The 19,742-nt window shown below is 49.0% G+C and overlaps 1 protein-coding gene across 1 annotated transcript in view; it reads left to right on the top strand.

Annotated features, from left to right (window-relative positions):
- Nucleotides 1–19,742, top strand: part of LMF1 (lipase maturation factor 1) — a gene marked incomplete at its 5' end in the record, with an annotated part of 201,861 nt that overhangs the window by 172,833 nt on the left and 9,286 nt on the right. The window contains 4 exons of the mRNA XM_084271183.1: nt 881–1,058; nt 4,167–4,320; nt 7,371–7,554; nt 17,567–17,679. Of these exons, the coding sequence (XP_084127309.1) occupies nt 881–1,058; nt 4,167–4,320; nt 7,371–7,554; nt 17,567–17,679 (629 nt within the window). The remainder of the gene's footprint in view (nt 1–880; nt 1,059–4,166; nt 4,321–7,370; nt 7,555–17,566; nt 17,680–19,742) is intronic.

Raw genomic sequence — 19,742 nt, 5'->3', positions numbered from 1 at the left:
AAATTAAACCCAAAATTTGGTTTTATATGAAGCTCTGATCAAAAGCTTGTACAGGAGGTTGGCATGTACCTTGAGCAAGGGTGTACCTGCACCTTCCTCATGGCTGACGTCATGGATGACATATGAACATGGTGAAGAAGGGACATCAAGATGAAGCTGTGGGCTGGGAAGATGTGATTCATGACCAAGGGTAAACAGGCAGTGCCCAAACACAGCCTCCTGTTGATGCTCATTAGTACTTGCTGGAGAACTGCAAGGAAGTTCCTCAGAGATTTCCAGTCACCATAAGAGCAAGACAAAAAAACAACACGTGCCCACAAAAAGCTCTTCCCAATGTGCACAAATATTTACAGAGACTCCTCGGAAGGCTTGCAGACTTTTCCACTTGCTCTGCTTTACACATGCAAGGCATTCTCCTGACCGGCCAATAAAAGCTAAAATTTAAAAAGAGAGCTCTGAAGAAAACGCACACTGCTATATTTAATGCTGCTCTTTAATTAGAAGGTCCAGTATTTCCTCCTGAAGGGTTTCAGGAATGCGACTGTCACAGATACATCGGCATAAGCAGGAAGCGGGTGATTCCCCTGGGGCCAGACCGCTGTGCAGTCACCGGGAGCTCTATGGAAATCAAGTCACACTATACCCTGGCTGATCCTTCGCCTGCTGAAAGCAAGGGCAGAGCTCGCATTGCAAGCCAGTGGGGTACATTTGGGCTGCAGCCTGGGCAGGGATGGAATGGTTTGCCATCAGTGTTGCAATCGTGGAAAGGCAGTGAAGTATGTGCCAGGGCGCTCAAATCCATCCAGCAGTGTCCTTCACTGGGTTTTCTGTGGTTGTTTAAGCAGATGCAACACCCTCTCCTGCCTTCTTTCCTGTTTAGGTGCTTCTGATCATAAGTGGAAACCTGAGTTTCCTCAACTGGCTGACCATGGTGCCCAGCATCGCCTGCTTCGATGACGTCAGCCTGGGGTTCCTCTTCAGCTCCAGGCGAGGAGGGGTGAAAGAGCGGGTGGCACAGATGCAGCTCCAAGGGGCAAGTGGGGAGCGGCTCCCCCTGGGTGAGTTATTCTCAGAGGAGGGGGGAGTTGTACAGAGATGTGTTTGGTGTGCTTATCTCCACAGCTGTCTTCTACTGGGGCAAAGCTCCAAAGCAAAGCTCCAGAAGGTGGGGAGGTGACTCTGCCCCTGCGTGGTCTCCTCTGTGGGGTGGAGGGTGACTGGAGCTCACACTGCTGAGGATAAGCATAAAGGCAGCAGATGGTTCGTAAGGGTCCGGGGGGGCACTGTCCCAAGGGGATTGATGCTGGAGGACAAATCCTCCGTGCAGCACTGACATCTGCAGTGAGTCCAGGCAGCTGCAGCTCAACACCTCTTCCCTTGAGAGTCAGTCCTTCTTACTCTCACCCCAGTGAGTGTCACACTCCTACCCAAAGAAGCACCTTGGAGTTCTGCGGTTTATCCTGTCATGGTTTTCTTTTACCTGCTCCTTTAATTTTGACTATTTAAGGTCAAGGACAAACCACCCAGCACAGTTTGAGGAGACCATTATGTGTTCAGTGTTGGGTGCAAAAGCAGCTCTTGAGTTTGCTCTTTTCTCTTCTGTGGCATGGTGGCCCTGTGACCCATTTGCCCTCTTACCCTTTGTGCCCACAGGTGCTAGGGCTGCCCAAGCACCCTGTTTCCTTGGGTAAGTACCTGGACATGACACTGGTCTTCCAGAAAGAACCAAATTGATTGTTGATCTGTTTTGGGTCCAATATTTCTTTAGCTAACTGGGAAGGAGACCTGGCTGCTGGGAAAGTAGCCATTCCCTATTCAGTGTCCTTTTTGGAGAAGCCAAGAGGTGGCTTGTGGCCACCCCTGGCAGCGTGGGCACTGCCACAGCAGTTCCCCAAAGCATGGAGGCAAGCTCATGTTCACACTGTGGATATGGGAAAGCAAATGCAAGAGCTTTTGTAACTGAACAAAAGGCATCGATGTGGCTGATGTTTCCTTCTGAGGGGAGTTTTCAAGCAGCCCTGTTCCAGAAGATCATCTGTGCAACCTACACTGGGATATTTTTCATGGGGCTGCATAACAGATGTAGAGTTGTGTTTGTAGCATTTTTATAAACCGCATATAAGCGACAAATTGCTTATAATATCAACAGCAATCACAGATGCTCGTTTTTAAATATACTAAACATCTGTCAGAAGAATGAAAAATGTCAACGAGATAGAGCATCTGTCTCCAGTCCCTTCTCATCTCCCAAGAAACAGCTTATTAACCAGCAGCATTAGTTCCAGCAGGACTAATGCAGTTTCATTAAACTTTCTGTCTATCTTACTTACTTTGCTGGAAGGGATCTTTTAACAGCCTTTCACCTCCAGTCTCTCTGCTTTAGAGGCCGTGAGAGCCTAGAGCTTTCTTACAAGCTGTATTTTTGCATCCAGCCCCAAACAACACTTAAGTTGCACCTTCCTTTCTGGAGGAGAAGCCAAAGGGCACCTCTTCTCTACATGATGCAGTGAGTCACTGTGTGGGGGAGGTAGATCCCTTTTTTTGAGGAACTTGCTTCTTTTCTGTGAACAGAAAACTTTACTGAGCCATGGTGCCCAAGCAAGAAGAGCCATCAATACCTCTGCTCTAGTGTGTAAAAGTGTCCCTCTTCTGGGCTTTTACAAAGTAAAAGGGTAGGGTATCTGTATCAGTAAGCAAAGGGTAGGGTATCTGTGATATTCTGGGTAGATTTGGATTTCTGAGTATTTTTTCTGCTAACAAAGCAGAGGCTGTTGAGCTGGCACTGGTGGGCTGTGTGGCAAGAGGCTTAGAGGAGCTCTCACCCCTGGGTCACCAGAGCAGAAGACAGGAGGGTACCCAGCCATGCTCTGCTCGTGCCCTGATTTTACAAGGCTCTGGCCACATCCTTGAAGTGTGTATGTGTCATTCCTACTGAGACCTCGAATTCCCATTGCTAGTGCTCAGCTCCTGCCTGCTTGATCCAGATCCCCTTGGCTCATGTCCCATGCTCCTTCCCCAAGACTTGCTCCACCCTTGCCGTGTTGTGTTGTGGGTTTTTCTTCCCATATTAAACCCTTCTTCTCCAAGACTAAGTAGCTGTGACCCCGAGGGCATGATGACAATCACAGCCTGCTGCAGGACAAGCAGTCCGTACATGGCCATAAAGTGTGACCTGATGAGCTGCTGATGCTGGCTGAGGGTGGAGAGCTTCTGTGTCTGCATCTACTCTTTAATTACAAGTTAGAAAGTTTAGCCTGCTTAAAAGAAGAAGAAAAAAATGCCTGACAGGCTCATACTGCTCTGACAGCAACAGACGGGCCGAGGGGAGGCATCTCAGCGAGCTCCTTCCCCAATCAAACGATTGTCCAGAAATGTTCTCAGACTAAACAATTATTAATAGCTTCTGAGAGAGGTTCAAATAAACATCCCTCTCCTGCAGAGATAAGGGGAAAGCTACATGCTTTTGCTTTGAATCTGATCCTTTGGCCGTTAATGTTAAACAAATTTAAAATGGCCATAAGGGTAGGAACCCCTCTGAGGTCACTTGTGCTTATTTGTCTGATTGCAGTAGGTGTCTCCTCAGACTGAAATCCAGTACAGCCCTGCGCGGTTCTGAACGCTGCTGGTGAAGCAACACATGTCTCATCCGTAAATGATGAGCAGTAGGGCTTTGCAAAAGGAAACTGGGGTTTGAATGGCAATAAGAAACAAGAGGGAGGAAGGTGTGAGGCGTAGGTCTGGGCAGCAAGAGCCTGGGACAGAGGCAGCCACGGGCAGGAAGGGACCCACAGGGAGCTGGAGGCACTCCACACATGGCTTACAGACCAGGAGGGCAATTTTGAGCAAGGTGCAAGTGCCAGCTGCGTATTTTCCCCTGTATTAAAGTGATGATTAATCTTGCATTTTAGACATTTTTCTTTTTAGCCCTTTCTCAGACTATTTAGAGAAAGGCAGATCTCTGGACTGATAGCATATGGCCCTTGGCAAGGTCGGGCTGATTACGGGGGAGCGTTTGTCAGGCCCAGCCTGAGAGCAGAGAGCAGCTGTGAGCACCCGGGCAGGGTCCTGGTTGCCATGAGGGGGGTCAGGCAGGGGAGCGGTGGGAGCAGAGCCCATCACCAGCAGTGAAATCACCACCTTCTGGTCTGCTTTTGTATCCCCAACAGGCTGCTATATCCGCAAAGTGGTGAACATCTCCTTTGGCCTCCTGATTGCTTATCTCAGCATCCCGGTTGTCCTAAACCTGCTGAACTCCAGACAAGTCATGAACACCTCCTTCAACCCTCTCAGAATAGTGAACACCTACGGAGCTTTCGGAAGGTACACGCGTTTTAATGGCACATCCTATGGCTCTGCTCCTCTCCAGTGTAGTCCAGCAGCCAGTCCATGTGCCTTAAACCTAAGCAGAAATCTTTCCAGTAGCCAGTAGACTTGGAACATCTGTTTATGAGAGAGAAAGAGAAAAGGAACAGTTTTCTTTCCCACTGAATTGTAATTTATTTTCTTTGAGCCACTTTTAGTTAGCTCATTATATTGATGTAGCAAATGTAATAGCAGGATGAAAATATCCATAAGAGAGTTCATCCAGTGGATAGTCTTCACCATCACCAGCCTGCTATATTTATGGTGAACTTCTCTTCCCCTGCACACATTTGTTCTCCCTCATGTAAATATTCACACAAGCTATTGGGTAGCAGATTGAAGGCCAACAGAAGGAAGTGTTTTTTTCCAACGAGTGACTTGGGGAATTCATTGCTACAGGAAACTGTGGAGACAAAAGTATAAATGGCCTCAAAAAAGAACAAGACAGATTGAGAGGACAGGCCTGGGAGCAGTCTGGCTGCTGCCCTCAGCTCAGGAAATCCCGCTTATGGCTCTGAGGTGGGACTGGACAAGGGAAGTATCTCCAGCTGTTTGTCAGCATCTGAGTTTGTCCCCATTTCTGGGGACAGGTCACCAGGCTTAGGTCAGGAATGGTCAGGCTTACCATAGCCATTCTTGTGTGCTGGACCTCCCAGCCTCTTCCTGATCACAATAACTAAGGAAATGCTGGAAAACAGGGCTTCATCAGAACAGCTTGCCCCAGGGGCAACAACTCTACATGGAACTCTGGCTTTGCCACCACCTCACCATGGTGAGGTGGGATGGGCCACTCATGGGTTAGTGGGCTCTGAACAAGGTCCCACAGGAGAAGCCAATGGGAATTAAAAAGGTTTTTGTAAAAGGCAAAGCAGGTTGGCTGTTGGGAGGGCTGGCTGAGCAGATGGTGAAGAGGAGGAGCAGGTCTCACTGTGAGCACTGGAGATGCAGAGGATACCTGGAGCGCATCAAATTAATTTGATGTCTTCCCAAGGTTTTCAAATAGCAGAAATTTCTGTGGGGAGAAACAAGTGAGAAAAAAAAACACAATTACAAGTATTGCCACTAGAAAAGTTGTGGAAAATACTGAAGTTTCTCCCTTTTTTTTTTAGAGAGAGGGAGAAATAACCCCTAAACCTCTTTGAAAGCTGGAGTAGAGAAGCTATGGGAGATTGTTTTCTTTGGGTTGTTGTTCTTTTTCTTCTTCAGTCTATGGTTTCTGTTTCAACAGTTACCAGAACCTAAAGAGCATGTGATGAAATGCTGCTGTAATATGTTTGTAATTCCAGCCTATGTAAACCAATAAAAAGAGGATTGCAGCTTATAATGAATATACGATTATGTGAAACTTGACATATTTTGAATCACACAGTAGGAACAAACTTTTATTAGTAATTTGGTGTCCCTGATTTACAGTGTGTTTCTAACCATTGGGCAGCTGGCCATGGCTCATAACTCAGCCCAGTGTATAATATGGAACTTGGCTGGAGAATCCAGAAATCTATTAAATGTAGGTAACAATTATAAGCAGAGACATACAGCATTCCTTGGGTTGTAAGCATCTATCACTGGAAGCCATCGGGGCAGAAGGCGGAGGCTGTGTGTTTCCAAACTTTGGGTTTCTTGGGTTGGAGTAGGAGGGACCAAAGTAGTAAAAAATTAAAAGGGTGTTAGGAACCAGGCTACTTTGATAGGCAGAGTTATACTGTTATGTGTTCGTTATGGAAAACAGCTCTCCAGTGTAGGCGAGCGTCACTGACAGGCCATTGAGAACTTGATGATGGTGTTACTGCAGGGGCTTTCCGTGGCCTGGAGAGCTTGCCATCCCCACTGCTCTACCACCTTGCTGTGCAGAGGGGGTCCAGCCAAGCAGCAAAGCACATGACCTTCCATAAGGCTGAGGTGCTTTGTAACCAAGTTGCTATACATCAACTGACTATGGGGAAGGGAGGCTTTTTTGATTTCACTTTCTGCTTTTCTTGGCTTGGTTTGCGTTGTCTCACATGTTACCTCCTCCTTCTCCCTCTTGCTGAGTAATAGCATCTTGAGACCTGTCTTCCATCCAGGATGGTGAAATGTTTGAGCATATAAAGACAGTTGTTAATGGTGCCCCAAGAGGCAGCTCCTGGGGGGACTTCCACAGGGGTCCAACCACCTACCCAAGGCTCAAGCAACCGTAGCCAGTTAATTTGGGCTCATTGTGATCATGGCCAGCCCTTTGCCATGGCCAAGGTTTGAGCTGGAGCTCGGGACTCCGTGGCCAGCAGCACTGCAGGGAGACCCAGGCTCACAAAGGGGATGCTGGATTGGTCCCAGCTGGAAGCTGCTCTGCTGATCCTGCAGCTGGAGGTCTCAGGGCCAGACCTTTGAAATCAGAGGTAGGATTTCTGTGCACAATCACACTTGCCCTGCAGATATCATTGGTGGCGATGGTGCTGGGGCAACCACATGTGCCAGTTACAACCCTGTATTTTTGCACATGGCTCACGTTAAAACCCCAGGGGATGGAGCTACATTTTGTGACCATCTCTCATCTCCACTTTCTCCTACCATTGGGAGCTTGTAGTCAGAGAGCTCTTTATCATGAGAGTCACTGGAGTAACAGAAACAAAGGTTTTCTTCAGGAAACATGGCACAAAGAGAGAATTCGGTGCAGGCTGAAAATGCTTATGTGGGACTTGGGAAACACTTGTTATATTATCTCAGTGTCTTGGACAAGTGTTAGGCTCTGACCTAGAAAGGTAAACACTTCGATTTCAGTAGGAAACATCTTTTTGGGCCATAGACCCTCCTCAGACTAACACAACTGCAGTGTGGTAGAGGGGAGAGTTTTTAATGTACTTTACTGCTGGTGAGTGAAAAGTCTGATGGATAGACAGGTCTTTTGAAGCTTGACCCACCAGTGTTCAACTGTCCCAGAAGCCCATTGACTCATGTTGCCATGTTGACTCTCAGGAACAAGTGCCTTGCATGACATGAAACAAACAGCAATATCATATTGTGTCCCACAGCATTACCAAGGAGAGAACTGAAGTCATCCTTCAGGGGACATCCAGCCTGGACCCCAATGACCCTGCTGCTGTCTGGGAGGAGTATGACTTCAAATGCAAGCCTGGGGACTTGAAGAGGAGGCCATGCTTTATCACCCCCTACCACTATCGCCTGGACTGGCTTATGTGGTTTGCTGCCTTCCAGGTATGTGCCTTTGGATCTCCTGAAACTCGGGTGTCTCTGCACCAGGAAAAAGAATGTATATGAATTTACTGTGTGTAAGGTGGGTGGGGGGATATTTGAAGCCCCAGCTATGTTGTTCAATTTTTTTACAAAAAGAAAAAAAAGGTGATCTTCCTATAGGTTGTCTGCTGCTAGTATAATGAAACTCTTGGAAATTTTAAGTGAGTCTAATTGTTGCTCAGCGATAACAAGAGTTAAAGATGTTGAGAAAGCCCCTGGACTGCACCTGCCTCATGAAGTGGATGCACGGAGGGGCAGCAGCTGCCTCGCAGGGTCCCTGGGACTCACCAGGGCTGGCAACTGCCCACTGCGCTGCATCCCTCTCGGGGATGCCCCTGAGGACACGTGCTATTGCTTCCACTGCCTGTCTGCCTACATGTGGGCACAGAGTCCCTCAAAATATTTTCCCCACGTGGTATCAGCCAACAGGTGACAACCCTAAATTAAAGAAGAGGGAGGGAAACTTGTAAAATTAATTTGTGTATATCTTTTAGCCTATTCTGCAAAACCTTATTCACATGAGCAGGAGAACTTGGACTGGGTTTTGCCAAACTGGGGCTTACAGCAGTGGCATGAGGCAAACTCATCTCAGATTATCACAGGCATGTCTCTTTGTTCCTGTATCCTCTGCCGGCATATCCTCTTCCCTCACTCCTCTCCCCCTGCCCCAAACCTCTCTGTTTGCTTTCTTTGTGGTATTTTCATTTAGGCGCCTTTTGGATTCCTCGGCGATGACATAACCATCGCTCGTTGGCTATGGTTTTATATTTACCCCACTAGTTTTTGTGTGCTGGAATTTCATTTAATCTGCATTAGGTATGCTTATCCCTCAGCAAGACGACAGCAAAGGTTAAAACTCAAGCCAGCAACAGAGCCCAGCATTACATAAAGGTGCCGAAGGTTGAATGGGAGCTGTTGGTTTCACTCTGGCTGTATTTTGGGAGGGTTCCCGCAGCAGAGAACAAATCCAGCTCACCCACCCAAATGTTGTGTCTGCAGAGGAGAGGAACATTTCTGAGATGAAAGAAAGACCGTTTGTTTCCAGGGCAGGAATATCCCAAAGGCTTTAAAATACAAAGTGATCTTAGGTTTAAGACCAGAGGAGGACAGGCCATGAATACTGATGCATCACAGCCGAGTGTGAGCTGTGCTGGTGCTGAGAGCTGCCGTCACAGCCCAGTGACATCTCTCGCTGGGCCAGGTGCTGAGTGATGTGTGGGAGCAGCCCGGGGAGGAAGAGGAAATAGCACAGCCTCCTTTGAGTCTTTATTATTAGTGTTTAGTTTGCTGAAAGCTTTGCCCAGTGTCTCCGTTCGCCTGGGTGCAGCGGGCTGCTGCAGTGCGTGCCTGCCATGCGTCTGCTCACACCAGCATGAGCAGTGTGGTCTCCTTGTACCTGCAGGAAGGGTGTGAGTGCTTCCCCTTGTGGGGGTGAGAGCCAGAGGTGTGCATCAGCCCATCAGTGCATCCGTCTCCTCTCTGCTGTGGCAGCACTGCATGGAAGTGGGTCCGTTGCCCCTTCCCGGCATCCCACTGCAGCGCTCCCTTGTCCCCTCCTGCCACTGGGGACTTTGTTGTGTCCCACACAGGTCTCTGTGAAGCAATCTCAGGTCCTGCTGAGAAGAGGCATTAACAGAAAGTACAGAAAGGAGGAAAAAAACCCATTCTGAAAAGCAGGGACGGCTCTTGTTGAAAGTAACAGGAAGGCAAGTAGCCTAGGCCCAGCAGCAAGCGTTTTCAAATCTGGATGTTCAAGCAGGTAAATACCCACTTAAGAGTGGAAGTGAAGCTCATTTGCAGCGGTTGAACGTTTGAAAGCTGTGAGCTGCACGTTTAGTGCCAGCTGTCACCCCTGGGAAAGCTGTCTGTCCTGCCATCCCCCTGCTTGCCGCAGCCAGGAGAAGTCACCGTCATTCAGTTGTTGTTCAGACTCGAGTCACACAGAGCTGCAGAAAGGATGAGGAACCAGAAGTCGAAACCACAGAAGAAGTTTGTGAAGCCAGTCAAGTTTTGCAAACCCCGTACAGTAGTTTACAGAGTCCATAAAACCAAGTTACTTCAGCCTCTGGATTACATTTAATTTGTTTTTCAAAGTTCTGGATTTTTTCTACGCTGCTGCTCACCGTCTGCCTCATCACTTCCCGAGCAGGCGGCCAGAGGGCTGGTTTTGCAGTTCATTGGCGGTGGCCAGGTAAGGAGCTGACATATCCAGCTCTGACAGGCTGCAGAAAAGCCAGGGAGCTGCGGGGGGAAGATATTTACCATCCCTTTGTGCTGCTCGTGACAGGTTCCTCTTTGCACCTCATCACCGCTTGACATACGACGCCTTCCTCTGCTCAGGGTTTCCTGCGAAACTTTCCACCTTGGCTATAGCCACAGGATTTGCTTTGAAGAGCTGGAGGACGGGAGAGCCAGGCCCTTGGCACGGCTGGCGCGGGCCGGCGCGCTGGGGGAGCCGCCGGCATGGCTTCGGCGCGGGAACAGGAGGAGCCGCGGTGCTGTTCCACCTCAGAATTGCAATTTATTAGTTGCCTGCCTCTTAATTCCATTCCAGTAGTGCCATAATTACATGTAATGTAACATGGCATTATTTTCCAGGAAACCATTTTCGTGATGTTAATTTTATTATCTAAATATAATACGCCTTTTCACTTGTTTTCTAAATCCCCTCTTTGTTTCGTGTGTCTCGACATCCCGAGGGTGCTGTAGGTCTGAATTGAAGCCCTTCATTTAATTCTGGCAGGGACATAACCCGGCCAGAAACATGTCTGCGTTGCGTCTTCCCGTCTGGCGAAGGGGATAAACTCCCATGACTCGGCAGCGGCGTGCGGAACTGTGTGCGACCCTTTTCAGTTGTTTCTCAGCAGCCGCCTTGGACGGGACCCACTTTGCTCCATCGCCCAGGACACAACCTGGTCTCGAAAAATACCGTGTCTGTCAGTCAGGAGCTGGTGTTGAGGGGCTCGTTGCTTGGGTCGGTTCTCCAGATCTCCGTTGCAGGAATTTAAACCAAGGTCAGAGCCAACTTAATGCACGTTTTTAAGAGGAGGTACTGCTAATTGAAAGAAGAGCACAATGTGCTCATCACATTTGCATATGTCACCAAGATGAGAGCACAGGAGAAGAGAAGGACTCAAAGCCCAGTGATCCTGCTGGTTTTGGTCTGAGCAGACAGGGGGAGGTGTGTGTGGTGCTGTTCGCAGGCAGGACCCATCCCCTGCCCCAGGGCGGGATGGACCATAGCATCGTGCTCCAGGGAAGCCTCTTGGGCTGAGTGTGTATCATGAGATGACACAGTTACAAAAAAGATGTCATGAAAAGGCAAACATGATACCGTGACAGGCAAGCAGGTGTTCAGCATGCGTGGTGTCACCCTCCCACCACGCTCAGCTTAAGCATCCAGTTCAGGAAGGATGCAGCCAACAGGCCAGGGTGCAGAAGAGGGACCCCCAGGAAGAGCAGCGGTGCAGAAACCTTCTCCCATGGCAGCAGAGTGAACAAATCTGCATGGGCATCCTGATGTCAGAACAGTTCTGGTTTGGAATAGGTGGAAACCTACTGCAGAGAGGAAAGTGGCAATCTTTTTCCCATGTCCCTGTAGAGAAGGGGGGAAGTAATGGGTGAAATGGCAGAATATTATTTAATCTCTGCAAAATTCAGGTTAAGCATTAGGAAAAACTTCCACCCCTTGACATATTATTGCATTAGTGCAATGACATCCTGTCTTTACAGAAGCTGGAGACAAGTTGTTAAAGCTTTGTCTGTCCTCCAGCTACTGATGGCAAGACTCCTGGAATTGTTTGGCTTCTCATTTCTGGTGGGTATTTACAGAAAGAGCCCAGGCGTCACAGCCCAGAACTGGGCTGTTCTGTGCCATCAGTATGAAAAGGGTTGCAGAGTTTTGTCAGGCTGTGGGTGGATTCAGCATCATTGATAAATAGCAACCAGAAAATAAAATAGTGCTCATAGTTTTGGGGCTTCAAGTTGGTCACTTTTCCTGGTAGCAGGATGACTTGGACTTTAAAAAAGCCAGCTGTTTATTGTACCAAAGATTTGTTCTTCACCAGTGGGCAGCAGTGGAAAGTCTTCAGCACCCTGAAAAAAAAAGAAAAATCAAAGGGAAGGCTTTTCCCCTCCTTACTATGGCATGAGGGTTATTTATTCTGCTTGGGGACTGCGTTTGGCCAGCACAAAGGCAGGTTCTTGGTGCTTACCAAATAATAACCACTCGAAAAAAAATAACAAAGCTAATGCCATCTTGATATTGTTTTCTAAAGCTCAGTGTCTCTTGTTGCATTGTGCCTTGAAGCTGCTCCAAAAGCCTCTGAATGTCAGGACTGGCACAGAAACCTCTCAGACTGGTGGCCTGTGCTGCTGTGTCCTGCCAGCAAAGCCACCTCAGAGCAGCGTGTGGTGTGCTGAGAAGGGATGTGTGCTGCCCAGGTAGGGCATGTGAGTATCTGTAAACTTCAGCTGCCTTCCTAGGAGAAGAGAGAAACTTCAGCATCAGGACTGATGGTTTTGAGGATCTCCCCTGGGTGGTAACAGGGAGCTGTGACAGAGACTTCATGTTCTTGCACGCAGGCTGAGCGAGCTGAGGAAGGGTAACCCTGTTTATAGAGAAGGCAGCTTAATGTTTTTGTTAAATATTTCATTTGAGCCTCTGTTATCTCGGCCTGCCAGCCAGAAGGTGCTTACAGGAAAAAGCTACATGGCAGCAGAATGGAGGAGGAGGTGTGTGTAATGTAATAAAACCCAAACCTCATGCGCAGAGTACTAGGCACAGCCTTTTACATTTCCTTTCTTCCCCCTTCTAAAAACACAGGCCTCAAGTCACCTCCATTTTCCATTGCAGCATTCCTACGTTTTGGTCCATGTTCAGCATGTGAGGATTTTATTTTCTTCTTGTAACCGTGATTACTTGTCTCTCTGTGGGCATGAGCAGCTTCCAACCCCCGAGCTGCATTTAGACAAGCTGCAGGCTGGACCGCGGGCAGGCTCACCTCTAAAAACTCTGATGGAAGCGCCCAGAAACCCACGTAAGGCTGATAGCCTATCGTGCTGTGGGCTGTATAAATACAGGGTGAGACCTTGTCTATGCAGGGAATGATTATTGTCTACGGTGGCTATTGTATCTCCCTGTCTAGACTCCGTTCTGGAACAAAGTGACTTTTCTTTCCATGTACGGGGGTGATACGGGAGCGATGCCAGGTGCGCGATTTCCCCATAGAGGCAAGATCTGAAAGCTGGTTCCCAAAGCTCTGCCTTTTATTCCTCAGCCCACTTCACCCAGGGACCTGCTGCTTCCCGAAGCCTTTCCTAACAGGATGGGTTAAGGGATGGCATTTAGTGAGGCTGCAGAAACTGCTGAAATACTGTACGCTGAGCCAGAACTGCAGAGAAATGGCTTGTCTGTTTGGGAAGTGAATAGACAGAACGGGATGTGGTTACTGGAGACAATGCGAAGTGATGCAATCTGACGTAGCCTTTAACCTTCCTTGGTTAAGTTGCTTAGGTAGCAGGATGGTAGCAAGTGGCAGTGAGCTGGAATATTATATAAAAAAGCAAAGGGTGGCATTGGTTTTGCCCTCCTTTCTGCGGGATGTGGATTATTTCTCCAGCTGATAGCTCAAGTTCCCTAAACAGCAACAGTTGAAGGCGCTGAGCTACAGGAGTGGAAACAGCCACATAAAGAGCAATGTGAATATTGGCTGAAAATATCCAGGACGGTGGAGTTACTGCTTTACATCCCCAAAGTGGGTAGGCTGTGACGCAAAAAATGTCCCTTACGACACAGCGCGGGAAATGTAAACCTCCCTACCCCTCTGTCATCCGCCCTCACACACCAACACCGATGTGAAACCGTGCAGGGCTCCCAACCATGTGAAATAATAATGCTGGGCTCCTGTGCCAAGTTTCCAGCTGTTTCCACATGTGTATCTCATACTTACCTCCTCCCGTGCGCCTGTGCCAGGACCGAGATTCAATAAAATGCCACACTAATCCACAGTCCTTTTTCATTAAATGACCAATTAAAGCTGGAGGAAAAAGGTTCTTATTATTATTATTTCAGTTGGGAACATGTTCCCCGTAGCACCGGGTGGGTTTTATGTGTATTTTTTGCGATTATTATATTCTCTTCTACTTTGTTATCTCTGCTACCGCGCCTGGTTTACCCCCAGCTCCATGCTGGTGCCTGACTTAGCAGTGATTTGGTTTTAAATTCTGTAAAGTTATTAAATACTTCTGTATGCAAGTTAATGTAGTCGAGGTGTGAATGCCATGTTTATACACTGGTAAAGCGTTTAAGTGGAGAGGTCAGAGATTATAAACAGCGGGGCGGAGGTCTCGGAGCAGCATTGTTTAGGCATGGTGTTGTATACCTAAAACCTGGGTTTCAGCAGTGCTGCTACCAGTGGTAAGGGCAGGTACAGATGATCTGGCTCACTGGAGAGCTGCAGAGGTGGCGTTTCTGGGGTCTGCACGGTCAGTCTGTAAGCATGGAAAGGTTTCAGCTTTGCGGTGAAGGTAGCTTTACTCCGGGATCTGCCTTTCTCAGGCATCTTAGTTGGATGGGTGGCGGTGGTTTTGTGTGTTTAGGTTCCTTAGTTGCTTTTGTTGCTAACACAGAAAGACTCCTCTCAAAAGATGAAGGAGGGAGGAATGTCCCTCCTTTGGGGAGGGCTGCAGCTGCCCAGGATTGTTTGTGAGTTGTGCAGCTCGTGACATGCTTCGGCATGCTCCAAGCAGCATCCCTAGCAGCAGGTTGTGCGGGTCACTGGCTCCCCAGTAAGCTCAGCACAGGTACGGAACAGGCTCTGTGCAGTGCAAAGGGAGGTGCAGCCCAGCTTTTGGAGGACAGGAGGCAGGTGGGGGTGGGTCTCAGTCTGTGCTTACGTCTCAATGGAGACAGAGCAGCCTGGTGTCACTGGAGCAGAGTCAGTCCCAGCTGCCTGTCCCAAAGATGAGCCCAATACGTGTGTGCCTGCCCACCTTAGAGCGATGTGTGCATCTGCCTGGCTTTTTAAAATCATTTTTCTATTAATCCCTCTGGTGATTCAAGCTCTGCCTCTCATGTTTTGCACTCAGAGCTGGCAAAAAGCAGAGCTCAACTCCAGGCGAATCCCTCCCGTAATCCCTCCCATCCTGATCCGTTGCAGCTCTGCAAACGGCATTTGGTCTCAGTCCCACTGGATCCGGCGACAGAGGAACTGTCACCTTCCCGCTTGCGGTGTGATGCTTCCCTGGACGCAGCCCAGATCTCCTGGACTCTTTTTTTTTTTCCCCTCCCTTTGCCACCGTATCACTTTACAGAGTAATGAGTTAAACAGCGCCGTCGTTAGCACAGCTCAGCTCAGCTCCTGCATGCTGGGGTCGGTGGCATGCGATATCTAAACCTTCGTGCTGGGGGGGGAGTGGGGAGGGGGCTGCACCGGGTGGAAATTTCTCACCGCAGACTTTGCTGGGGCCAGACGTGTTGTAAATTTTACAAGAAAAACACTTTACAAACCAGAAGTCCCAACTCTTGTGCGCATGGAGCTGCTAATTAACAATTTGGAGACCATGTGAGCCAGGGAGCCGATTCCACCATTACAGAGCCTCGTGGTTTTGAATCAGGCTTTGAAGATTTGGGATTCTCCATAAAGGTCTAGCTCTGGGAGGCTGGGGATTTCTGTTTCTGTTCTTCTACTGTTTCTCCCCAGCATGCACACAGGAACCCTCACACCTTCCAGGCCCTCCTAGAAAAAGCATTTAAAATCATACAGAGCACTTTAAAAACTGATCTCCAGGGAGGCACAAGATGCTGAAGGTCATACTCGTGATATTTGATCGTCTGCAGTTGCTGTTGTACCTCTCAGGAGGTCTCTGCTCACAGCCAAGGATGCTCCAAGCTGCAGGTCCCAGCATGGCATCCCATCCTCCCAAAGCCCAGCCTGAGCTGAGCATCTTGGCCATCATTGAGCCATCAAGGGGGAACAGAGTCACTCGGTGGGGCTGGGAGTCTTAGAGTGAGTCATCCTGTGAACCATGACACAGTCTGGCCCTTGGCAGGGATGCTGCTGGCTTTTCCTGCAGCCCTGCCAGCCCTAGCATGGGTACTGCAAGTCTTGCAAGGTTTGTGTTTAATGTCTTGTGTGATGCCAAGCTCCCAGCTCCAGGGCTACCACAGCTCCCCTCCCAAACCGCATCGGGGCCATGGTGGCCTCAGTCCTGTAGGGGCTGAGGTTGCTCTGTCCCTCCGTGAGAGTCACTGGCATCTCCTCTGCGCTGGGAAGTGGACCAGGAGATAGGAGGCAAGGGGAGATTCAGGGTGTCGATGGATACAGGGGTGTGCCAGAAGTTAAAGAGGGCTGAGGTGGGCAGAGCACAGCACAGGGCTAGTGGTGAGAAACATCCCTGGCTCCACCACCCATCCATGTTGGTGGTGCAGCGGGACAGGAGATGCAAAGAGCTGCACGGTGAGGCAGGATGGAGCAGGCAGATGGGGAGAGTAATCTCTTTTAAAAAGTTGTTGGCTTAAATAACTGTGGTTTTCCTCTAAATTGTGATGAGCACGGGTCAGAAACCCCTCGAGGTAGAGCTGCCTCTTGATGGGCCTTTCCACCAGAGTTTGGTGTTTTCCATCTCTCCTTTCTCTCCTCGGTTTCCCATAGCAACGGAAATAACAAACTTTACCATTAGAAAAGATTTGCAGAGTAACTTTGCCTTGATGTTCTGCATTAGTCACAGTCCTGCAGGTACAGCTGCCGGGTTTCGCTTTCCCACAGTGTCCCCTACTGCTTGCATTAAAAAATCCATTTAGGTATGCATTAGAAAAGGAAAAGGGGGGGTGATGGGGGGGTATAATGGCAGTATCAGGCACAGAAAGTCACCAGAAGGGGAAATGCTTTTTACGGAGCCTCAGCAAGAATTCCTGTGAAGAGCCTGAGATGCAGGATGCCTGGAGGGAGGGACATGCAGAGTCGAGGTCTGGCTCTGCAGCTTGGACTGTGGCTCCTGAGAGCTGATGTCCTGCCCTCAGTGCTGCAGGACTGAGGGTACAGCACAGGCACAGGGTGTGAAGAGGGCAGATTGGAATAAAGGAAATAAAGAAGAGAAAGGAATTGGGAACAGGGAGGTCACTCTCTTCTGTTCTCTCTCTCCTCATGCACCAGGGGAGAGCAGCCTGGTTTAAAGGGATGGGTGGATTGTTGTTCCAGAATGTGACGTTACTGCTCCTCTGTGGAGCTCCTGCTAAAAGAAATTATTAAAATCAAATGTTGGAGGGCAGAATAGGCAACAACACCTCCAGCTGAGGTAGGTATATGTGAAGTCAAACAGATATTGCTGATCCAAGGTGGAGCTGTGTCTGATGGGTGTTGGGAAGAACCCGGTGGTGGGAGCCCCGTACCCAGGGATGGGCTCTGTGTGTGTGTTATGCACCAGTGATGCACCCTGCTTTAGTGGTGGCACCAGTTGTAGGCTTCTCCCTGGCACTGGGACAAAGCAGTGCTGTGGGCTCAGCAGGATGCAGGGCTGGCAGAAATGCCTCCTCAGGCATCACAACCTGAGTGGAGGTCACTGTCTGGGGTGGGTGAAGGTGAAGATGCATCTCTGACCATCATCTGGTCTCTAATCATCATCTGAGCTGTGGCCATGCTCTTTGCCTCCTCAGCTGTGATGTGAATTCCTTTGGGGATGCTTGAGATGCAGGATGCTACTGTGCACTCAGGGCAGGCTGGGAGAGTGCACGTAGCCAGCCTAGCTCAGCTAACTATCAACTCACTCAACTTTTGTGACTTGCACACCCTTGGTTGTGTCCATACCCTTGGGAATGATTTCCAGATGAGACAAACTCATTCAAATTCCCTGTGTGCTACCTGGATTGATTGTATTCTCTCCCCAGAGACCACGCAGAAGTCTTTAATGCCAAGAACACTACATGACAAGCCCAGCAGTGCCTAACGTTTATATTTCTTATTTCTTCCCCAAGACCTATGAGCAGAATGAATGGATCATCCACTTGGCTGGGAAGCTGCTGGCCCAGGAAGAGGAGACCTTGTCCTTGATGGCAACAAACCCATTCGCTGGCCGAGCACCCCCACGGTAAGCTCTGAGTTTTGACAAAGGAGCTGGAAGGGCCCAGGCTCCGTGTTGTTCCCTCCTTGGACTTGAGCACGTGGTTTCTGGTTCTGTATTTGATGGTACCCAGGTGGTCTTTAAATAGGGTGGGCTTAATGCGAGGTCACCATGAAGAGCTGGTGCTCTCAGCACCTTAATAACTGGTGGGGGACGCAAGGACCCTTTGGTGGAGCCCATTCCCAGGCAGGTCTGTGAAGGGCTCAGCGTTGCTTCTCTTGGACAGAAATCATGACTGCAGAAGGGTTTCCTGCCCATCAGCTTTATACTTTCTGCCATGATCACTTTGCGAGCGGTCTACTGGCCTACTGAGATATTTCAAAGACAAAACAGTTGTGGAGAAAAGATCCTTTTTTGTGGACACTTGTCTTGGAAGTGTTTGTGTTTTCAATGATGAGGCAAAACAAACATCAGCAAGCAAAAGGCACAGATGAAAACCTCCACGTTTTCTACAAAAGGAAATTTTTCACAAAAGTGTCTATTTTCTTGCTGAAGTTATTTTTAGCTGAGAAAACATTTTGAGGGAATTTTGGATCAACTCAAGTAATAGTATGCTCTTGCTAATATTTTCAATTGGAGGCTCTCAAGATGCACTGCAAACAAGGCTGAAGGTTCACAGCACCATGTGAAATGAACTTTCTCTTGAACCCAGCTGATGTTTTTCAGTTTTAGCACAGAGCGTCCCTCAGACCTTCTGAGGAGAGACTCCTTGCCCAGCAAAGACAGTAAGAACTTCCAGCTTTTACCAAAGCCCTTCCTCTTGGGTGGTTTATGCATCCCAAGATGGTATAAATATAAAAACCCCAAATGGTTTATACTCTGACCTGAATGTATGTCTGTGAAAACACAGAGTAGGAACACAGATTGGAATACAACTAAGTGAGTTTCCCACCACTGTATTTGAGTTTCTCACTTTCCTGGGGCTCCCCAAGCAACCAGCCTTGTAGCACCTTATCAGAGCATCACTACAGGCTGATGGGAACCTGCTCCCTCCAAGCACAGAAGACTGCTGGAAGAACACTTTTTGGGGTTTTTTTGCACATACTCTCCTTTGGGAGCCCATTTTCCCATTGTGCAGCATCAGAGTAAACCCACAGACTTCCCGGGGAGCAGGGCAGGATCCTGCCCATAGTCCCATGTCTCAGAAGTCCCAAAATGATGATTTATATAGCTCAGGGTGCATTACAGGGTGGTGTTGCAGTTTGTTGGGTTACACAAGCAGCGAAGCTCTTACAAATAATGATATCTTGGCTCCGCTCCAGGAGGGCTCTGGGGAACCTCTATTAATTATTGCTACAAAAGGCTTACTGGGCTAGACAAGCACAGCCCTTGCTGCAGACAGCTACAGCTTTAGTAACGTTTATGGAGGGGGTTTAGCTCTGATTAGCTGTGCTGGGGTTGGTTTTCCATGCAAGGGGCAGAGCACTGATGCTGTGCAATCAGCTGGTCTGGCTCGGTGGCATTGAGAGGAGCTTGCTATTGCCCATGAAACACTCTTGCTGTAGGCCATGTTTTCTCTTTGGTTTTTTGGACCTTCAATTGGCTGTGTGTGCATTTATCAGCCACAGTAGGGTCTGTGGCTTGTCAGGAAGCTGGGTCTCCCTGCTGATGCCTGCCAGCTCCTTTTTGGGGGATGCTCAGAATACCCCAGGGAGGTGACACCTTTCTGATGGCCAGGGAAGGGGCATGGTGCAGCCCCAGCACCTCTGTGAGCACCCACGCAGTGAAGGTGGTGGGCACCTAATTAGGCTGCTAACAAATACCAGAGCTCACAGCAGGCAGAAATTCAGCCCAGTGAGCAGGCTCACGCACTGGGATCTGGCAGAACCCAGCTCCTCTGGAGCTCCTCACAGAAATGGTGTTTGGACATCCTTTGCGAGGCTGAGCTGGAAGAGTGACTGGGGAACCTGCACTGCATCAGCTCTGTGTCAGGTAGATTTATCAGCTGGGTCTCACCAAATTCCATGTCCCCAAGGCTCGGTGCCATAAATTCACTGGGCAGCGTTCACTGCTGGGCATTCCCTTGCATT

The sequence above is a fragment of the Gallinula chloropus genome (genome assembly GCF_964237585.1).
Source record: "Gallinula chloropus genome assembly, chromosome: 15".
Taxonomy (NCBI): Eukaryota; Metazoa; Chordata; class Aves; order Gruiformes; family Rallidae; genus Gallinula; species Gallinula chloropus.
The sequence above is the reverse complement of the archived record's forward strand: the minus strand, read 5'-3'. Positions and strand labels throughout refer to the sequence as shown.